The following is a 21,146-nucleotide window of genomic DNA, read 5'->3' as shown; positions in this document are numbered from 1 at the left end:
ATCCAGCATTTATTTTGAACACATACTTTTTTAAACCATGCTTGTCGATATCGCTTAAACACTCGGTTGGTCTGATTAAATGGGGTCAATTACATGCAGTCTAATTCTTTCACAATCTCTTTCATGTATTAACCCAGGCAGCAATATTCGGCATGACGAATTTTGATGCCTGGGATGTTTATTAACTTGTGAGCTTGTTTATTAACACCATGAATAATATCTGCTATCAGTTATCAGTTGCACTTACTCGGAAACCTGGTCATTATTATCTTTTCAAGGATAAAAGTACATTTGGTGTCACTTTTGTAAAGCTCCTTGGAATGAAATGAGGGAATTCCGACCTTATATCTTCAACACCTATTATATTGCAGTCAACTTACCTGTCTTTGCAATGGGTTGAGTTTTGCTTTTAGCAGCATAATCGACTGATCGTTGCTTCACAATGTAGATATTTAACGACCTGTTTTAGCCTGATGTTGCGAGTTGGTGGTAGCGGTTGCCGGTTTGCACTAGCTTTCGTAACACAGTTACCTGTCTTTGTTTAACCCTCATTCATGACACCCCTGTCGCATTACCAATTTACGTCTGTCTTAACAAATTAGGAAATGACTCAGTTTTTAAAGAAAACTGCAAAACAGTGGTGGTGATCCATATAGACCCCATATACACGGAGTTAAGACATGAATTATTTTAACGTTAATTTCCGTTGGATTTGTGCAGAGAATTGGTTCGGATGCCGATTACCGTGGCAGCCGATCTCCTCCTGGACATGGTTGTGCGGATGCAGGATGGGAGTCCGGATGGTGATTGGTTGTACAAGAGCTTCATGGGGGAGATTAAGGATGAAAAAGGCGGTCACTCACTTAAGTTTGAGGATCCCATAGATGATGCTGGGACTGTCAACATCCTCCTCATCAAGAGGGTCATCTTCCAATGCATCCAGATCCTCCACTTTGAAGAGAGGTAGTTTGGAGATTTTTGTGAATTTTATTTTTGTTGTAACAGCAGAGCTATAACGTGATTGAATTTTATTGAAATCAGATTAATTTATTGAAGTTTGTTTTTGGATACAATTTAGGTAGAGAAGTTACTTTTTTCAACCATAAGCAGACGAAATTCAGCAAGAAACAGTTATTTTAAATGCCGTGTCGTTGCTGAGTGTTATTTTCTGTAGTAAAATATTTACCAAAGTTATTAACAACAGTTTTTTCATTTTATTGTCATCTTAATCCTCATTCTATCTTCCAATGTTACACCTCTTGTAACTCAATTGTTGTGAACCGCTCCGCATGGTTTGTAACTCTTTGTCACCTCTTCTCGGCTGCTTACACATTATTTCCAATAAGAGGTAAGTCTCAGAATACTTGTGATGGTAACTTGTGAAAAGAAAAAATTTCAAGGGTGGAGTGTTGAACCAGCGACCTTTTGACCACTAACCACTGGTCATTCTTGAGCGAGAGGCTTGGATTGTCTTCTTGTGATGAGAAATAACCGTTCACCTCTTCCCGCAGGTATGAGAAACTGGTCGATATTTGTCTTCGATTCTCCGAGCTGACCCACGACCGCTATTGTGAGGTCATCGCACCCCTGGTAACTCATGCCCAGGCCAAGATCAGGGACAGGGTCAAGAGTGTTGAAGGAGAGGCCCACCCACAACACCACCTAGTGGAGGCTGCCCACAAGCTTGGTCGTACCAAAATTGAAATCAGGTTGATTGCTTTAAAGTTTCTGTCAACCTGTTATTCTGTTTGTGAAATTGTATTTTGCGAAGTAGTTTTGTAATATTGCTAGAATCAAGAACGAATGATGTACCTGGTTGATCAACGCAAAAGAGGAGAGTCCAAGGTGCAAGCACTAAAACCAGGACTCAGTATCAGCGTTGAAGATGAAAACAATTGACTTTTCGAATGTTTTTATTTGGAGAATGATGAATTTGAACCCGACATTTTTGGCTCTCTTCTCTTTATCCTGAAGTTTCTTTTTTACGACAACAAATCTTTTTCTATTTTTTAAAAGAAGTTCAATAAATGAAAGTAACTTGTTGATAAAATATTAGGTTTAATTGAAAACCTTGTTTAAAAGGCGTTAATTTCAGTGAAATCAATGTTTTTATTTTCAGGGATTATCTTCGGTATGATATGAAGATGTCTAGCAGAGGAGATTCTTCTGTGATTGGAGTTGGAGGGTTTATTGATCCCGAGTCCCATGATGTTTATGAAGGAGGAAGAAGAGCATTTGCTCTTTCTTGTGTCCCGTTTGATCCCGAGAGCAGGTGAGAAAGAGATTGTGATAGACAAAGAATCGAACTCAGTTCTCCGGTTGGAAACTTATCTAGACACTGCAGCATTTGCTTTCGTCATCAATAAAGCGTAGATAGATACGCTGTGCTGTAAGAATGCCTTCACTATTGTTGGCAAACAATTTGTCTTTTTAAATAAATGTTATATTCGACTGGTTACGTTTTGTAGTTGTCCTGTTTTCCTGCTATTATTATACAACTCATCATTAATGCTGCTTTATTCCATTATGGTAATACACTATGCCGTTGTGTGCTTTGTGCTGTACATTATAATTTCGTAAAGTTTTCTACCGTTTTCCAAAATCCTTTAGCGGACAAAATTGCTTTTAAAACCTCTCTACACTTCTATTAAAACTGCAACTCCCCCCAGCATGAACCGGCTTCGAATCGCCTTCTCACAGTCTCAGTATATGTCTCGTGCCCTGCAACACGCAAGACGACTGCTTGTAGTCTACCTCGCATCCCAGCACAACATCAATCGACCCCGGCAACCAAGCGCCAAGTAAGCTGATGGAAGTTATGGTAAACATTAGCACATGACCATTGATTTAACAAAGAAGACAAAAATAAGTATGACTGAGCTATAAGAAAAAAGTGTACACGTTTTTTTCCTTGCTGCTTATTCATCTCTTTCTAAATTGTTATTCTCATTTTATGTTCTCGTCTTTGACCACACTCTATTTTTTCCGATAGCTTATTCTTCTTTTTCTTTATTAAATCAATAGTCATGTTCTGATGTTTATCGGAAGTTATAGTGAACTGTTTTGTTGTGCTATGTCATATCCAGGCGGATATCTGATGGACTGTGCCAGGGGTTGTTGGTTAGAGCTTACGCCCAGTAGAATTGACATGATGTGTCCAGGGGGTACTTTGAACCTGGACCAGTAATGATTTCATGAGCCCAAACGCTTTTCCAAGAGACCTGGGAAGTTAAAAACGTCGCATATATAGTATATTTATTTATTATTGTGAATTTTTTGGTGGTCTTTTGTTTTGAAGGCCAGGGATTGTCATAGGTACCGGGCCCCCAAACAGCCTCTCGAGGGGCCTGTTTATACCTGTTTGAATTAAATGGACGGGAAGGTAAGGAAGTCAATATTGATGACCACTTTCAAGGATGTGATTAAGTGTCTTTCAAGACACAGCCGCATGCTCTGGGTGGAAGTTGAACCTAGGTCCTTTCGAGCACTTTCACCACTCCGCCACACATCGACTGCTGGATAAATATTATAAAAGTAGCAAGAATATTTGTGACTTGTTGTGCTTCACTGACGTATCGCTCATTGTGGCAATGTATACCTTCAGAGATACGAACACAATGAATGATCTTGATAAACATCCTTGTAAACGAATATTGTGGTTGGAGAAACAAACTGTTTTTGAAAAATGGAAAAATAGAAAGTTACTTCAGCTCTTTAGCTAGGCCTAATGTATATTTGCTTGTTGAGTGAAGTTTTGAAACACAGCGTTGTGTTATTATTTCAAAGCGAGATTAATTGAATTTTCATCAAGATTAACATCATCCATAAACAGTCGTTTCCACTAAAATGAATTGATTTTGTGATTTCATTGAGTGTCTCCAAGGAATAGCTTATAACGTAGTAATTTATTCCTTGAAGGACTGAATCAAATGCTAGTTCCTGCGTGGAATTCTCCATCAAAGCAGATGAGCCGCATCCCACCGCTCCTCCAGACATCACTGAACTCGATTTTACTTCCACGGATGTTGTGGAAATTCTTGCATCTCCGCAAATCTCAACAGTATTGGAGGCTTACAACAGGTTGAGGAAATACTATATTTTCTAGATAAAATACATGAATTGTAATGTTGAAAACTTGAGGAAGACGAGTGATGATGTGGATGTTTTTATCTGGATGCTCCGAATGTTGCCACGTTGGAGGAGACATTCCCCTCCTCAACATCGGTTCTTCAGGGTGCGTTCTTCAGTTTCGAAAACAGCTTTTCATTCAGCGGTACCCAGCGACGATAAGGTTTATAAGCAACAAAACTATTCAACATCTTCACAAGGATTGTCAAACTTAATTTAGGTGACCGGGCCAGCGTCGGTAGTTCAAAGCCACTACACGTACGCAAAACCGCCAGGATCAAGCTCACTAAGAAGCTTTCTCAGTCCCAAGACGAACCTTCACATTTTATCGATCAGAACCAAAAAATTTATAAAATGCAAGCCATTGACTGTTGCAAAACTGTGAGGATTAAACTCACAAGATCCCTTTCTCCTTTAAAAGATTTCATACATGCATAAAGATCCCTGAATGTCATCCATGACGGCTAAAAAATTTATCAAATCATAGACGTTTTCTCAAAATCTTCATCCTCCAGGACTTTGGAGCTGCTGATGTCTCACGGAGAGCACGATCTAGTGAGCCAGGCTTCCAACGAGATAGCCAACCTCCACTTCCACCAGGGCAACATCAGGACCGCTCATAAATGGTGGATGTACGCAATGGATCAGGTTGGGAGCTAAGTAATAAATCAATCTTTTATACATTGATCCAACGTCTGAAGACGTTTAATCAATGTAAAAAAAAATTGATTTGCTTTACGGGGAGCTCTTTCTATCTTCCAGGATGTTGGGTTACAATATAAAAGGAAGCAGTCTCTGTAACCGAGCTTTCCTAAACTCATCATCATTCAGTTTTCTCGTCTAGAGTTGGAGGCAATGAAGCGCCAACTTTCCCTGGCGTGGGATTTTTCTATTGCAAGTTTGCGTGAACTAGGAGTCTCTAATTTAGAAAGCACATTTGTTAGCACTAAGATTGGTTTGTGTGCATAATGTCTCAGGGTAGTATTTGAAATTAGTTTACCTTCAAATAAACAATATGCATAGTTTACAGTTACATTGAAATGTTATCCGTGATGTTGCATTTGTTATGCAGATATTCAAGACTAAAGATAGCCTTTCTAATTGGAAGAACCTGATTAAAGATGAGGATAACATTCCAGGAGAACTTCTATCCATTGGAGGAATATGGGGATCTCTACTCTCATTGTCCTTGGCTTGCAAGATAGGTATCTGAGATGACGAACTTGGATTAGGATTGCTTTTTAGGATTGCTTTTAGGCACGCACTCCTAAACTTGAAAGCACTCAGACTCGGCGCATTCTTAAGCACATGCAATTCTTGCCATATCTAGACTTGCGCCCGGTGGTTGAAGATTTAGACTAAGCGGACGGAAAGGCAAGGAAGTCAATCTTCGTGTCCACCTTCTGACGCTTTTAAATGCCCTGCCACGGCACAGCTACATACCTTTGAGCTGTGTCGAACCTGTGCTCTTTCGATTGTCATTCCAGGACTCTCACCACACGGCAGAACGTCAACTACATTCATAAACATCATTAAAATTCTACAATAATTCTACTGTAAGATTCCAACCACTTTGCATACAGACATGTTTCACGAGCAGCAAGAAACTTACAAATTAAGTATTTATTTATCCTAGACAACAAAATCCGTCATTTTTACTCGTCTCTTGACGTTTAATCAATGTAAAAATGACGGATTTTGTTGTCTGTGTCGTGATTTACGGTGTTGCAAGCAGTGCGTGGGAAAGCATTAAAATGCGACTTAGTTTTTGACATGTTCTGCTTCATGTAGGTGAATTCACCACTTCTAGCATAGAGACGAAAACTGACTGCGCTCTTCTTGCCGTGTCTCTGGTCCGCGCCATCTTCCGCTCTTCCATGCCGCATCCTACTGCGGACTGCGACTACGCCACGTATGAGATAGTTCCAACTACCGTACAGCTGACGTCACTTGCTCAGATCAAGTCAAGGTGCGATAGCAATTGTGGTTCAATATAGCGCTTTATCCATCGTAGATAAACGGTAAATGAAACAAAGCTAGACCAAGATTGATTTGAACAACAAACATCTCTAACGACGAAATTAAATTAGAAAAGTGCAGTACGAACAGCTTATGATCGAGAACAATATGAACATTGTAGTGGGAAACAAACCGACGATGGATTATGATGATGATGATCCAACCTCAATAAGAGGAAGGAACATGATGGTGATGACTCATCGCAGATATGCTTTGCTCTAAGGGCGTCACGAAGTAGACAGTTTCAGTGCAGTCGAGCACGTGATTATTCTCAGTTTATTACTTCAATGCTAAGTGCCAAGCAGGAACAAGATTCAGTGCCGTTTTCCACGATCTTTGGTGTGACCGCACAGGGTGCCGAGCCCACGTCTATCGACTCATAGGGGACACTCTATCGTTATAACATTATAACCTAAAAGCATAAAAAGTAGTTTCCTTCATTTTTAGAAAATATCACAACAAGTTAGTTTAATTTTGGTTTATCGTGCTATTTGTAGCACTCCAGTCGTGTGCAAACTATCTGCGGCTGTAAACAATAAAGTGTAAACAATAAAGTGGAACAATAAGTGGAACAACACAACTCTAACCTTTGAATCCGAGCCATCAGATGCCAGGATTTCTTGATGAAGCGTCATTTTACCTTTCACAGGAGTCCCTCCTTACCAGGCAGCATTCATTCCAACTCCCTCCTGAACGGGATCGACCTCTTCTCAGATCGCTTTCGATGTGACTTGCACACCTTGGTGGCCTCCCTTCACTGGCTTTGCGAGTACCTGGTTAGCTGCAGGTTTTGTCTGCAGGCCCTCCCATGCTTGACCTTCTACCAGTACCTGGCTACCTTCGTATGCAGGTAAGGTTGGATGGTGGATACTTGGAACTTGAGTAGACTGACAATTTCCGGAAGAGGAAGATCCTCTTTATAACCTTTTGAAAAGAAATTGTTTACTTTTAAATTGACAGTGTAGTATTTTATATTTTAAGTTGCAGTAACTTCCTTTTTTTCAATAGATCTAATAATTAAAATAATATTTTATTTTGCGCCCACTGCCACACCATACAGAAAGCCAACACTGCGATCACAGATGCAACAGAACACACAGCAGGAGGTAGCGAAGGGACATATTAGTCTTTGAATCAGTTGCTCCCAGTATTGAAGTGCTTTGAAGCGGTGTCGAACCGATGTCCTTTCGACATTCTCACCATTCGGGCCACGCATCCGACAAAAACGCGATTCAAACACGATGTATCACTTCTACTGATACAGTACTTGCTTTCTACAACGGTTCGATGGTCATGGCCAACGTCGGGATGAGTTTAACTCTTTCGTTCCACAACAATCAATCAATCAATCAACGACACTTCTTTTCTCCAGAGACACACAACGATCCGTCCAGTGCCGATGTCTCAAGCTCTCCGCTCTCACTGAGCTCCGGATGTTCAAGGAAGCTTCGGATGAGGCTTTGAATCTGCTGTACGGCATGAAGCTCCCTCATCCATCGGATGTTGCGTATAGTCCAAGTGATGCGCTTCCCATCCACGTGCTATTCGATACAAAAAAGTCTATGGAAGATATTGATAACTTGAAGGTATATTACGACGATCAATCGACATTTATTTACGGTTATTCTTTACCCAACAGTTCAAACTGAACAACTCGAACTCTACTCTTGACGATATAGTCAGATTAAAGTTGTCATGTTTGGGACTAACCATTACCTGGTCGTAATTCTTACCATATTACGACCAGGTAATGGTTAGTTCCGTATCGGGGGATGAGAAGATAAGGTTCTCATTATACTAAGCCTTCGGCACTAACGAGAGTAGGGTGGCTAGTTTCTTTCTCTCGGCCGCCTTTCCTTCAGCAACTACGCCCACCCAATTTATTACACCCTGAGTAGAAGTGAGCGGCGTTTGTCAACAACCAGCTTTAGCCGGGAGTCGAACCAGGTTTGCATGTTTGGAAAGCCAACGCCTTATCCGCTGCGCCATCCCACCGCTTATATTGCGACTACTTAGAATTTTTTTCCCGGTGCCGTGTAGTGTGTATTTTAATTGCCCTGCGTTTTAGATTTATTTGTGTTTGTGCTGTAACAGTAGCCTAAGTCACACTTGAACGCCACTGATCTGGTTCAATATCTAAACAAGACTTTTATTTCGTGGGTTGGCGATCACCTGATCCGTCCCAGTATCGGACCATGAGGATTTAAAGTAAAAAATATGTCCTTTTGTATACGTTTTGGTTGGATTTTTATTAATTTAAATGGCATTAATGTCTGTTGCATTATTTTATGCTTTGTAACACGCTGTTGGCCCTGACGTGGAAATAACGCCAAAACCTATTTCGAACTGATCCACATTGCATGAAAATTATCAAATCTCTGACGTCATCATACTTCATTGACCAGGTGCTGGAAGTTCTTGCGAGCAAGAGGCTTTCGGGGTCACTTTCGTTTCTTTACGGTCCTCACCTGACCTGTGAGGTTACTCTGTGTCAAGCCAACCTGCTCTCACAATTGGCTGGCTGCATAAGTTGCATACCGCAGAAGCCGACTACGCAAGACCTTCAGTTCGTCTCCCCAGATCATTTCGCGCACAGGTGAAGATATTATGATTATTGAGCCGCGATTTCCTCACGATGAGTGTTAAACCAAAACCGTATCAATCTAAGTAACAACACACAATTTAATACTTTTGTGTACCGTACTTAAAAAAACTAAAAGTATGTAACTTAGCAGTAAGCACTGTCCTTGCTATCAAAAAATCAACTGAGGTTGAAGTGAAAATGACAGTTAGAAATTAGATTTCTAAAGTCTGCATTTTTGTGAACGATCTAATCTATTTATATAAGTCGTAAGTAAAGATTAAGCTTAACTACTATAATAACTATGTTTTATTCAGCATATCCAAGTAGAACCAGGCCAATTTGAGAATAACTGCCTCAACATGTAATAAATTATGCTAAAAATAAGCAAACTATTTTTTCTCGCACTTTTAATGTTTCAATTGTTTCACATCTCTGCAGAAAATCGTCCACGCCTCAGCCATACCAGTCTGCTGGTTCCAAAAAGCGGAGGCAGTCATCCGTGGCGGCTGACGATGCCAGATCAACTTTCAGTACATTTTCCACAACCTCCACTGCAACCAAGAACATCAACAAGTTGTTCACTAAGCGGGACCGACCAATGGGGCTTCAGCTGCTAAAAGGTAGGTTGTTAGGAACATAGGGCAGATTAGTTCCAGTTTGTGTCTTTTTTCTTGAAATTCACTTCATGATCCTCAGTTGTGTCAATAAGCTGGTTCCACTGCTTTGCAACATGTGTTGGAGAGGAGAAAATCACCTACAGCGACAGACGACGTTCGGCTAACTTATGATACCTTTATCACTGTTTTCATTCCAGAGTCCCATTTTTTCATTGCACTATTAGCATTCTATTTGCTGTTTAATCTGGGTAAAGGCTCTATTTTCCCCCAGAGGGTTGCAAGAGAAGTCCATCGCTCCATATGACGTCATGTTTTGATAAAATAAGAATATGGCATCATATATAAAAAAGGAGACAAAAAAACGTGTCATAGTATTTCCAAATTTAAATAGAAGTGCTTTTCATGAATTCTTATAATCACCAGTCCTGATACTACTTATCTTTTTGCTCCTGTATTATATCTTTGCTGTTTCGTGTTGTTATTCCACCTGTTGGTTGTGATTCTTGCATTTTGCTTACAAAATTAAATAAACTAAACTATGCAACAATGCCTTGGCATCTTCCAACGAGATGGCTCACGTACCAACGTTTAAAAAGCATAAATCAATGAAAGTTTGATGTCAAGATCCTCTCGGTTGCAGGGATGCTTCTGGCGGTAGCTGAGAACCTTTCATCGAACATGGCGAGAGCGTTTGAGACGCCAAACGAACCCTTGGGCTCGTCCGAAGTCTGGATCTACGTTAATTGTTTGTACCTGCTCTCGGAAATCAACCAACAACGCCAGGTGAGGACTTTGTTGCATCACAAATAAGTAAAATAACGTTTCTAACACTAGTTGCAACGTTCATCAGATGAACGTTGCAACTAGTGCTAGAAACGATTGTCCTGATGAACACCCAAACTTTTCAGTATTTAGTTTAAAATAACGTTGCTATTTTGTAATTTTGCTTGTTCGTTTGTTCATGTTTATCTCACACATTTTTTTGTTCTTATCCTGCATGTGGAATGTACATTCCATCTTGTCGCAAGATCATTCACATTTTGTGTTTTGTATATTTTTAATTTTTTTTCTATTGAAAGTTGAGGATAGTTGTTTCCAAAGAAATTCATACGTTGTTTTTGTAATATTCTGTACTTAAATAACATTATCTCTGATCAAAGTTTGGCTGACCCTTTTTTGTTTTGGGTAGACCTGTTGTGTGAAAAAAATTGATTTCGTCTACAGACGTTGAATCAATGTAAAAAACGATTGATTGACTCTCTGGGTACGGCCTATCTTCACTTAAGTTTCGTTATAACGCGTACTCTTCAGCTCTCTACAATCAGTGCTTCGAAAGCTATGACCGCCCTTAAAGTTCTGAGAGACTCGAACGTATTTAAGGAAGAGGTCAAGAACAAGTCAAGGAAACTGAGGTCCGCTCTTCGGATAAAGCGTGCGCACCGAGACACAGATGGATCTGTCACGTTCGAAACCCTCCCAGAACCGTACCCGGTAAGATTTGCTTTCGATGTTTTTGTAATTTGGTTTGTGATCGGTTGTCGGCAATGCCCAGTTCTGCTGGTTGTTCATCGACTGTCGGTATCAGAATCACTTTAATACGTTGTAACATTATAACTAAAATAATTATCATGTATGTGTGACAATATCAAAGGTGTCTGTCTGACAATTCACCGACCACTTCTCTACCCAGGTCCTCGAGCAAATGTACCGAACCCGGCTCAACTCTCGCCTCTGGCTGGATTGCCGGCTGCGCTTATGCCAAGCACTGGCCACCCAAGTCAAAGGATTGGGAAAGGTAATCGGCAAATTGACTTTGAAACACATTTTAGTTATATGATATTTTCTTGACTTTAATTTATTTGAATAGGAATAAATTGCGTTTTGAGACAGCACTAGCTACAGACATATGCAACACTACACGAACAACTATGCAGGCACGTCTTAAACCAGATAAGGTTTTGTCACCATTTTTCCCGTTAATTGACGTGGTGTGGTATAAAGCTTATTGCTGGAGAACTTCAGTCGTTGTCCCAAATGTGTGCTGAAAAAAAACTAACCAAAATAATTGTTAAAGTTACATAGAAGATGAATTTAAATGATCGCAACAACAGCTCACAAACTCAGTTAATGATGTTAATCTACAGCGCCTATTGCGATGTTTTTAATTATCCTCTTCACCAGATCGAAAGTGGCTTGTCTGACAAGGCTGGGCTCCTTGATCACTCTCAAGCCCAGCTTTACTGCGCTGAAGGTCTGGCAGAAGCCGAAGCTTGCAATGATGTGGAAATGCAAGCCTTGTTTCTCATTCAGGTAATATTAAACCAATTGTTAGCTACTTTGTTGCCTCAGCACTTCATGCACCTGAATGAAAAATTTCTATGTAACATCACTCTGTTTAAGATTTAGATTAAGTTAACAAGAAGGTACCACCTTTAAGCACGCCATTAATTGTCTTGCCAAGATAGCCTGCTTCATGTTTGCGACACGTGTCGCAGTGGCTCCCTTTTAATGGAAGTACAGGCCCTCTCGTCGCTCGGAGTGAATATCTGGCAAGAGAACCAAGCCACGTGACCACTTTTAAGCGCGCAGTTAAATGTTTTATTGCAGTGTTTCCCAACCTTTTCGAGCCGTTACCCGAATAAACGTATCGATTATGGCATATAACCTCAATATTGCTGACAATGCAGAACAACATATATTTTTAGCGTAGTTGTGGTACCGCGTTACCCCCCAAAGAATTGCATATTAACCCCGGAGGTAATTTATCCCCAGATTGAGAACCACTGTCTTTTGAGACACAGCCACGTGTTTTGACATTTGTCGAACCGACTTCTTTTTTAGCGTCGGAAAATATTTTCATCAGTCATCATCTATTTCACTTCTTCAGGGAGCCATTCTGGATGGGATATCGAGCGGTGAAAGCAAGCACATGCTGGAAGATGCAGCATCTTCTTTGGATGAACAGGAGGAGCTATCCTGCAGAGCGATCATTGGATTGGTGGAAAGCACAACCATGATGGCGGACATATGTCTTGCTGGAGAATCAGCTTCTGAAGTAAGGAAGAACTTACGTAGCTCGATCTGTCTTTTCGTCGCATAAGCTTGCCTTGCATAGCAGGATGTTTACTTTTCCTTATGGCATTGAATCAGGCGATAATAGCTGTGAGAACAATTATGTTGCAAATTTGACAAGTAACTTTGAATATATTAGTTGCAAGTTAAGGAAAAAATGTTGGGAACTCTTTCCATAATTTGTGGACTTCATTCCGTTTCTACAATCATCTATAAAGAATAAGATCCGCGACTACACAAGTAATCCGATTGAGCCGTATAAGTCTTATATTTTGTAGGATAACCGCTTTTGTTTGACAGAGCATGCAGATGTACAAGAGTGCGCACTCTGTGCTTCTCCTCAAGATAATGCAAGAGGGAGAGATCATAGAGCACTCCCAAGCTGGATCAGAACTATCCTGTCTTGGTGAACAACTCTTGAATCTCTACACCCCAAATCTCCAGCTTCTGGCTCATATCAAGCTGCGCATTGCTCACATTATGTTTCAGGTGAGGTCCAAATGGTCCATGTTATGATTCATTGTAGGAATCTTTATTATTGAATTGAGAAAGCTTCTTCTGATCTTTATGCTTGAAGTTTTGCATGTGAAATAAATTCTAGACCTGCAGTTGAGGAAGAGTGAGATTTTCTCCTAGGATCATATATTGTTTCAAAAAATCAGCAAACGTTAACTTCTCTGGTTGGGACATAGAATACAACATCTAATAAACTTAGTGTATAATGAAAATCTCCTATTTTCAAACCTGATCAAAGGCAAACGAAATCAAGGAAGACCAGAACACACATTCATGCGAAGCCTTCGATCCCTTACAGAGCACATGGAGACTTTTCATTGCCGTTATTTTGGACCGAACTGGTGTGAAATGAACTGTTATTATATTAATGACACTGTCTCGTGTGCGCTACCAAATTTAAAACGAAAGAAAATAAAGAACGGTTTCAAATGTCTTCAAAAGGTTCCGTCTGTTTTGCAGGAACTTGCGCTTGACCGTGTAGGTACCGAGCATGGAACTGTTGCGAGACTTCTCTCGCAGGCTCAGAAGCTCAGTTCCTCCTGCGCTGTCGCTGACACACAACTGCTGGCAGAGATCCATCTGGAGTACGGAAAGGTCTGTCTCTTCCTCATCTATCATGGTTTCAATAGTATCACTTGCCTCATCTGAGAGTCTTCCTTTCATTAACGTTTCTTCGTAATTATGGGATTCCTATCACTTTTCTCCTCATCAGTGATGTTGATACTTCAGAATTGATCCCAAATATTGTACTTGCTTGTGATTTGAAAAAATGAGGAAGATTTTGTCGTCTGATACAGGCCGTTGAAGTGTCGTCCACCAAATGGTGTGCGTGTCTTATACGACGGAACCAAGTACTGAGTGCTCCGTTATTTGAATGGTAACAATAATCCAAAAGTAACTCAAAATCACAAAAGATGTACACAGACTATATTTATCTAATAATACTCAAACTATCAACGTATACGAGCGACTTCAGCTACTAACAGATCGGCCTTCAGTCAAATTTTAAGCTGTAGGCCTACGTTGTCATGGCCTATGTATAAAGGCCGTCATAGTTCAAACATGCAAGTATTACGATTGGCTGAAGATAAAACAATACGGCAAGTCATACCCAGACATCAAGTCAACCGCTTTTTACATTGCAACGTCTGCAGACGTTGAATCAATGTTAACGTCTGGGTAGGCTATATATTTGCTGTCTGGGTATCTGCCTACACAGCTAGCAAACGTTTCCATTTCACATCGTTTCCACATCTGGCGACGTTGAAACGATACAAAAATTGCCACTTTGCTAACTGGTCAGTCTCCAGGAACGAGGAATAGGTTTGTGATGTCCTTGCTCCTTTCTCAGATTCAAAGACTTCTCTTCTCTGCTGGGATCGGCCAGATCAAGCCCATCTTGTCATGCTTACAAGAGGCGATCAACCTGTCTCTGCATGAAGTGAGCAGTCTCTCTATGGCCAGACACGCATACTTAGAGACGGCCATGGTGGACTTGGTCAACATTGAACGAAAGGTAACGCTACTACGACGATACATTTACAATTTTACGTCAATATGTGTTTTCTTACATTCACAATTTGATAATTACACTTAGTGCCGAAGGCTTAGTTTAATGAAAACCTTATCTTCTCATCCCCCGATGCTTGGATCAAGTATGGGGCTCACCTTTACACTTATGTTGCATTGATTGTGAAAACGTGGATGGTGAGAAAATATCACTTTTCGAACGTTTCAATCAGACTGCCAGCAAAAGTCGGAGAAGTGTGAACAATCAGGCCGTCTGTAGGTCAGATCATAGGTGAGAGTCATCTTACAAGTGAGTTCTCTGACGTCTGTTGTTATCGGCGTAGCCATAAGGACCACAGCCGAGAGCATACCGTAAACCCTAAGATTTAGTGCTATTTTTGTAAGGTCTTTGGTATGACCCGACAGGGCATCGAACCCATGCCTATTGCCTACCGACTATGAGGCAAACACTTTAACCACTATCGAGTTGAGCTGGTGGTTGGTGATATCGAAAACTTAACTGATTGCGCGTAAATTAGTCATTTATAATATCATTTGGGTAGAGACTAGAGAGGTTACTTTTTTAACCATAAACGTACATATCTGAGCGACAACACAAGATTTAACAATATAAACAGACAACGTTTGCTATTGTGTTTTTGTTTGTTATAATGTTGTGTTGTTGCTCAGTCATGTCTGTTTATAGTTTGTCATTTGCTTTACATTGGTGCAAGGCTGCAGAGTGCAGATATAGCTGGTGAAAATAAGTGGTATTCGGTATTTTAGGCTGGTAGTTATTACCTAGTCTAGCCTCTCCAAGATATCAGTCGTGTTTTGATTGATTGATTGAATCTTTATCTTCGGACTGGGAAAGCTTCTTGCAGAGCTTAATCCTGGCAGATTCGCATGATACTTGTAGAGGCTTTGAATCACTGACGCAGGCCGGTCACCGAGATTTACAGAGTGAAGTTTCCGATTGTTGAAGTCTTGAAGTGAAGTCTTGACGTGAAGTTTCCGATTGTTGATTGTCTTTATTGACACATCGTCATAATATCAGTGGATTATTATCTAAACACTTTGTGATAGTTTAGCTGAGTTACACCAGAAGATCAGAACTTATGTTATTGAATGAAATGCCTGGTGAACCTTGTCTTTCAATTTTTAGCAACATTCCTGAAATTACATTCTCTGTTTCAGTTCTCTGAACACAGTATTTTTTCTCTTGATCCTGATCGCTCCGCGTCCTCCCCATCCCTAAGTGGTGCTCTTTCTTTCCATGACGCTGGAGGAAGGAGCATGTCCATGGATGTTGGAATTGTATCCCAGCCTCTGGAGCTGACTCAAGGAAAGAACAGAGTGGTCCAGTCCTTGTATTCTGCATACCACGCTGCGTGTGGTCTTCAACACCGGGCTCTGTTACCTGGCAACGCGCAGGTGGGTTTAGGCCTCGAGGCTTAGGTTGGACTAAACACAACTCCTTGTTTGTTTGTGAGTTTTATTGCGCTGTGTTTGCTCAATCTCAAATGCAAGCACAATGACAAAAAGCTGCAAAATTTGGCGGATCTCTGCTTGTGGAGACAAACGTCTGGACCCGGAGATGGGATTGACGGATGGTGATTTGCATGCATTGGTGCATCTCGTAGTTTTACTGGAACTTTTTTGTCTTGGACACTTCAATGAAATGAAAACGCTTCTGTTTTTTAGGTAACCACACTCGTGTTTTCTCCGGATGATAAAATTGCTCTTCCTGACTTTGTTTTATTGGATTTGTCCTCCGACCACGCTAATCTTCCTTCTGCGTCCTCTTCGGACGACTTCGCTCAAGACAACATCTTGGGAGCGGTGAGAGCAAGTTCCGCAGGTCTCAGTTGGATTCACGTGCTAATGTACAACGTGCTCCTCCTAAGGTAAGCACCAACGAAGCTGATTCTCTCCGCATCTTTTAACTCCTGAAGCAGGAAAAGATGCTGACTGGATCGCATTTTCAATTACGTTAAAGATTTTTTGATGCAGGATGTTGTTTTACAACTCCTACTTGCCTAGTTTTCACAACCATCGTATCGTAAACTCTGCCTCCCGCGTACTACAACATAGGGGTTGTAATATCGAACTGCTGAAACTTCCTTGAACCACAAACATAACGCATTCCACTCGACTTTTCAAAACTGTGGAAGGAATCCATGTTTTCCAAAGTTAGGAATAAACTTTTGTAGATGCGCTTTACAATACCACGTCACTTTCGGGCACAAAAAAGACTTATTACAAACAATATATCAATGACAGAAGCATAGTGACTCATCAAACTAGCCTATATTCAGGAAATCTCGTTTATCCACCTCTATCTCCAATGAAACTTCCGATGAGGAGCCTCCCAGGAGCGTCAGTGAGAGCGACGAATCGGTGACGCAAGGTTGGTTACGTCACTTTCTTTTTTTTGAAAAATTTCCTTACTAGGAATGCTAAGCTTGGCGTGCAGAGCACTTGCACTAATGGTGGTCGGGGAAGGAAAAGTTTGCTTTGTCATTATGATATTATAGCAACTTCTATAATCTCCCAGACTGATGTTTTCATTTTTCACGACACGTCTCTGGTCTCTTTTATGGTTAGTCGTTATGGCAGCATCGGTGACTGTTTTAATGGTCTGGACTGTAAGATTTGATATTTACGAGTGCGTTGCTTTACCGAATCAGTTTGTGATGCGATGGATTTTGTAAAACTGTAAAGATGACAACTTCAGCAACAGTGGACATAATGTTGAGCCTGAACAATGAATTGAAGTTATTAATTATTATGAGACACGCTCATTGATAACTCTGGGCAATAATTTGAAACCAACTTTCTGGTGCATAAACAAAATTACTGTTTTTAAGACAAATTTGGGTCGTTGAGTTTTTAAATGAAGCCTGTTTTCACCGATCAAATCTGGCTTTAAAGTGTGATGGCTGCAGTGAAAAATCCAGATTTGATACGCAAAAACGGACTTTATTTTCGTCTACCCTCAAAAACCCCCAAAACCCTTCTTATCTTTGTTGCACCAAGGATTGTGTTGGCCAGTATAATTTTTCAAATTTTATCTGGTAAAACTGTTGTTGCAATCATCACCTATGCTGTGATACCTGATTTCAAATTGCATCCATCATCAACAATCATCATCTTTATATTGCAGCTAGAGCAAGTTGCGTCTGGACACCTTTGAAGAGTCGTGATCTTCATCTGCGCATGTCTGCTCTGCATGTGTACTTAAAGAGGCACACTGCATATGCGGCAACTTGTGCCAGTCCTCCAGCACCTAAAATTAAATCCTACATCACCGCGCAATGGTATAGGACCACTACTGTGCAGTTGCTCTGGGCCTTATCAAAGCTGGATGGTACAGTGGACTGTGGGAAGGTCATGGTGAACTCGCAGGATCTGGACAACGTTTCTCAGCAAGTGATCGACCTGAAAAAGGTTAGTCCAATGTAATAATCACGGCCTGTTGTAATCATTAACAGGACCATGGCTCCCTAGAGATGTGACCTTAATTTCTTACCAAATTTTTTTTTAAAGTCACATTTGACCACCTGTCAGTACTTGGTAATGTTGGAACAGCTTAATGTCGCTTGGAGAAGCAAAGATAGATGAGAAGATTTGGTTTTAGAAGATTTCAGTCGTACGGTTGTTAGCAAGCGTCTGAAATCTTCTGAAAATCAAATTTCTCCAACTTTTCACTTCCTCCTGAGAAGGTTATATAACCCGCCGTCTCACATGCAGGGAGGGGTAGGAACAAAATATGGGGATTAGAACGCCAGCAAAACTGCGCCAAATTATGCCGCATTTTTAGATATCTCACAATCATGCTTATTTGGTTTCTTTGCACATTCCTCTAGTCTAGACACCACCACCACCAATCATCAAACCGTTTTGAAACGCCGTTACAAGCTTATTCAATACTCAGTATAAGCTTATAACTATTAACCAGGCTATTTAATGGAAAAGTTGTATTAAACCTGAGCGGCAATTGATCGAAAATGACCTTTGACCTTAGTTTACCGAACGAACTGAAGAGTCGGGGGGTGGCTCGACCTGGTTTTATTTGTATGATGTACACGAAATGCTGTCGATAGATTGTCTTCGTAGCTTGTAACCTTCTTGATGCGGGATCGTTTCACTTTCAGCGCACCGATGAATACTTCGGTCGTTCCGAGAACTACCAGGACATGTCACAGACACAAAGGAGGAAGACAAAGACGAAGATCTTTTCGATTGATACCCAGCTAGAGGAAGATTGGAAGCATGTCATCACTCAGATCAATAACCTCATCTCTTCCCAAGATGATCTTCTCACCCAGCTTCCTTTCGAGATCACTCTTACAACATCCAAACACGTTGTTGACATCTTTACAGTTGGATGTTGTTTTGATAAATCTCATGCCTTGTACAACTGGATAACTAATCTACTATGCCAGCCTTAAGTTGCATCTCACCAACTTTAACGTTTTCAACATTTGTATTTTAAAGTTTAGTAAACCTTAGCCTAATTGAAGTTATCATCTATCGTCACTGTGTTTTTGGTTCACGTTTTGAAATAGTTGGACGTTTTATATCCTGGTTACAATGTTGTGATTTTGAATAAAGTTTTGCTTCATTATCTGAGTGTTTGTTTGTTTTTGAATCTTTATTCTCGGACTGACAAAGCCTGGATAGGTTATTCCTGGTAGTTTCGCATGCTTGTAGAGGCTCTTGACGCAGGGCCGGTTACCGAGATTGGCAGAGTGAAGTTTTCCGATTGTTGAAGTGTTGTTGCCGGGGAATTATACCATTCACTAGGTGCCGCTGAATGGAAAGCAGTCCTGAAATGCGTTGTTCAAGCGCACACCCCGAGAGTCGAACCAGAGCCACATGATCTTGAGCCGGGCGCATAACCACTGAGCTAACGGGGTGGACTGTCTCCACATAAAGCGTTCCTCGCTCTCTGGGTTGGTAGTGGACGTGGGTTGGGTACTGCGTCATGCCATATAGACTTTATCAATCGACGCTGAATTATTGATATGTGGCATAGATGGAATGAATTTGGGAAAGTAATCTGATAGGCTAGACCAGTGCTTTTAAAACAACTTTGTAAGCACTTTCTTATTTTACGAAAGTTTCATTCGCACAAACCAAAAATAGTTTGCAGCTACAGTAGAACTCGGTTAATCCGGATCTTCGCCTAATCCGGATGAAGCTGGAAGTACAAATGAGTCAGGTTTGATAGAACCGTCATCGGTTAATCCGGATCTTCGCCTAATCCGGATGGAATCGCCGGTCAAATCGAATCCGGATTAACCGAGTTCTACTGTATTTGTTTTCCCTGTGGGTGGTATAACAGTGTAAGAGTTTTAAGGGGAACGGGCAAGGTTTCATCAATGAACGAGAGCTACCAAGGGCGATGGGACTGCCACATGACGGCAGACTATTGCTGGAGTTTAAAAAGAGCAGTTTTAAAAACATTATAGCCTACAAACGAAAACCATTGAAAAGAAAGTTTGCCACTAATTTGGTGTTTCCTACCGATCTGTCAACTATAGCCGAGGCCTAATTAATTATCTTTGTCTAGCAGTAGGCCTAGAATTTAGAATGTGCTTGCATTTTCGGACCAAAAAGTTCAATTTTTCTTTCTTGTGGATGTTATCTATCTCAAATTTCTGACTGACATTCACTAGGTGTCGCTGAATGGAGAGCACTCCTGAAACGCGTTGCTCAAGCGCACACCCTGAGAGTCGAACCAGCGCCGCGTGATCTTAAACCAGACGTGTAACCACTGAGCTGTGTTCAAATGTAGCTTGTTCAAAATTCCATGACGCCTTTCCGATTCCATATGGGGTTCAGGCTTCCACCAATCAGCATAGTACGACATGACAATATTGTAACAAAAGTTTGTGCTTTTCAGCCCAGAGTGTCGTTATAGTTAGGCTGTAGGCCTAGTACGATTTTTCATTTTATGTACGGTATATTGCAGATTTAATTCCTGATGAGGACACACGTACGTGTCGAAAACGGGAGCAAGTCTTTTAGGCGCGCACACTGTGGCGTCAGGATATTTAGGTGCGGAGCACTGTGGCGCCTGTTCATTTAGGTGCAATTCCTAGTAAAGTCGGTAGATTGTATCAGCTTGGCAGGTGGGGCAATGCTTTTCACACAAAATGTTGTATTGAACAGAAAAATATGTCATGGCTTCTGTGAGTGAAGCTGCTTAAACCGGCAATGCTTTTCACGCAAAACTTGTTACATTGAACAAAAAAATATATTGTATTTTAATGCGCGTGTTCGGCATTTATTTGTTGTTAGTCCATGTTTGCGTTGGCGAAAGCTTTATCAATAAATTATTCAAGTTTCCGAACATGACTGAGTTCACTTTTAGTGAGTCAAATAATAACTACACTAAACATCAGTAAAAAATATACCGTAGTCTATATTCAAGCGGGTGGAAGGCTTGAGTGAAGAGTAACTTAGTTTTCCGTCAAAACCTCGACTAGGTTTAATAACGAGCAAAGTCGCACCATTATGCTCGCAACTTGTAGCCAGGGTTCATATGCCCTATAAAAATGTATTCATGTAGTAGAGCGTTGTCTCATACGAACTCGCCACACGACCAATCCATCCCGAGTAGAAGTAATTGCGAAAAAAAAACAGATTAAGTATTTAAGTAAGGTTCCATCTGGCTGCAACCTGTGTTCAGG

General features: G+C 40.8%; 1 protein-coding gene across 1 annotated transcript in view; it reads left to right on the top strand.

The window, feature by feature from the left end:
- The window catches only part of LOC145774340 (cilia- and flagella-associated protein 54-like), a 44,449-nt gene extending 25,380 nt beyond the window's left edge, over window positions 1-19,069 (top strand). Inside the window, exons 31-55 of the mRNA XM_082585567.1 lie at window positions 721-963; window positions 1,512-1,709; window positions 2,120-2,272; window positions 2,670-2,801; window positions 3,919-4,080; window positions 4,644-4,776; window positions 5,201-5,333; window positions 5,920-6,097; window positions 6,797-6,997; window positions 7,520-7,733; window positions 8,553-8,743; window positions 9,170-9,351; window positions 9,989-10,131; window positions 10,660-10,839; window positions 11,039-11,143; window positions 11,530-11,658; window positions 12,236-12,403; window positions 12,721-12,909; window positions 13,396-13,530; window positions 14,288-14,452; window positions 15,643-15,879; window positions 16,150-16,352; window positions 16,764-16,855; window positions 17,612-17,895; window positions 18,603-19,069. Of these exons, the coding sequence (XP_082441693.1) occupies window positions 721-963; window positions 1,512-1,709; window positions 2,120-2,272; window positions 2,670-2,801; window positions 3,919-4,080; window positions 4,644-4,776; window positions 5,201-5,333; window positions 5,920-6,097; window positions 6,797-6,997; window positions 7,520-7,733; window positions 8,553-8,743; window positions 9,170-9,351; window positions 9,989-10,131; window positions 10,660-10,839; window positions 11,039-11,143; window positions 11,530-11,658; window positions 12,236-12,403; window positions 12,721-12,909; window positions 13,396-13,530; window positions 14,288-14,452; window positions 15,643-15,879; window positions 16,150-16,352; window positions 16,764-16,855; window positions 17,612-17,895; window positions 18,603-18,899 (4,447 nt within the window). The 3' untranslated portion in view covers window positions 18,900-19,069. The remainder of the gene's footprint in view (window positions 1-720; window positions 964-1,511; window positions 1,710-2,119; window positions 2,273-2,669; window positions 2,802-3,918; window positions 4,081-4,643; window positions 4,777-5,200; window positions 5,334-5,919; window positions 6,098-6,796; window positions 6,998-7,519; window positions 7,734-8,552; window positions 8,744-9,169; window positions 9,352-9,988; window positions 10,132-10,659; window positions 10,840-11,038; window positions 11,144-11,529; window positions 11,659-12,235; window positions 12,404-12,720; window positions 12,910-13,395; window positions 13,531-14,287; window positions 14,453-15,642; window positions 15,880-16,149; window positions 16,353-16,763; window positions 16,856-17,611; window positions 17,896-18,602) is intronic.
- The last annotated feature ends 2,077 nt before the right edge of the window (window positions 19,070-21,146 follow it).

The sequence above is a fragment of the Aplidium turbinatum genome, chromosome 7 (genome assembly GCF_918807975.1).
Source record: "Aplidium turbinatum chromosome 7, kaAplTurb1.1, whole genome shotgun sequence".
NCBI lineage: Eukaryota > Metazoa > Chordata > Ascidiacea > Aplousobranchia > Polyclinidae > Aplidium > Aplidium turbinatum.
This window is presented reverse-complemented; position numbering and strand designations above follow the sequence as displayed.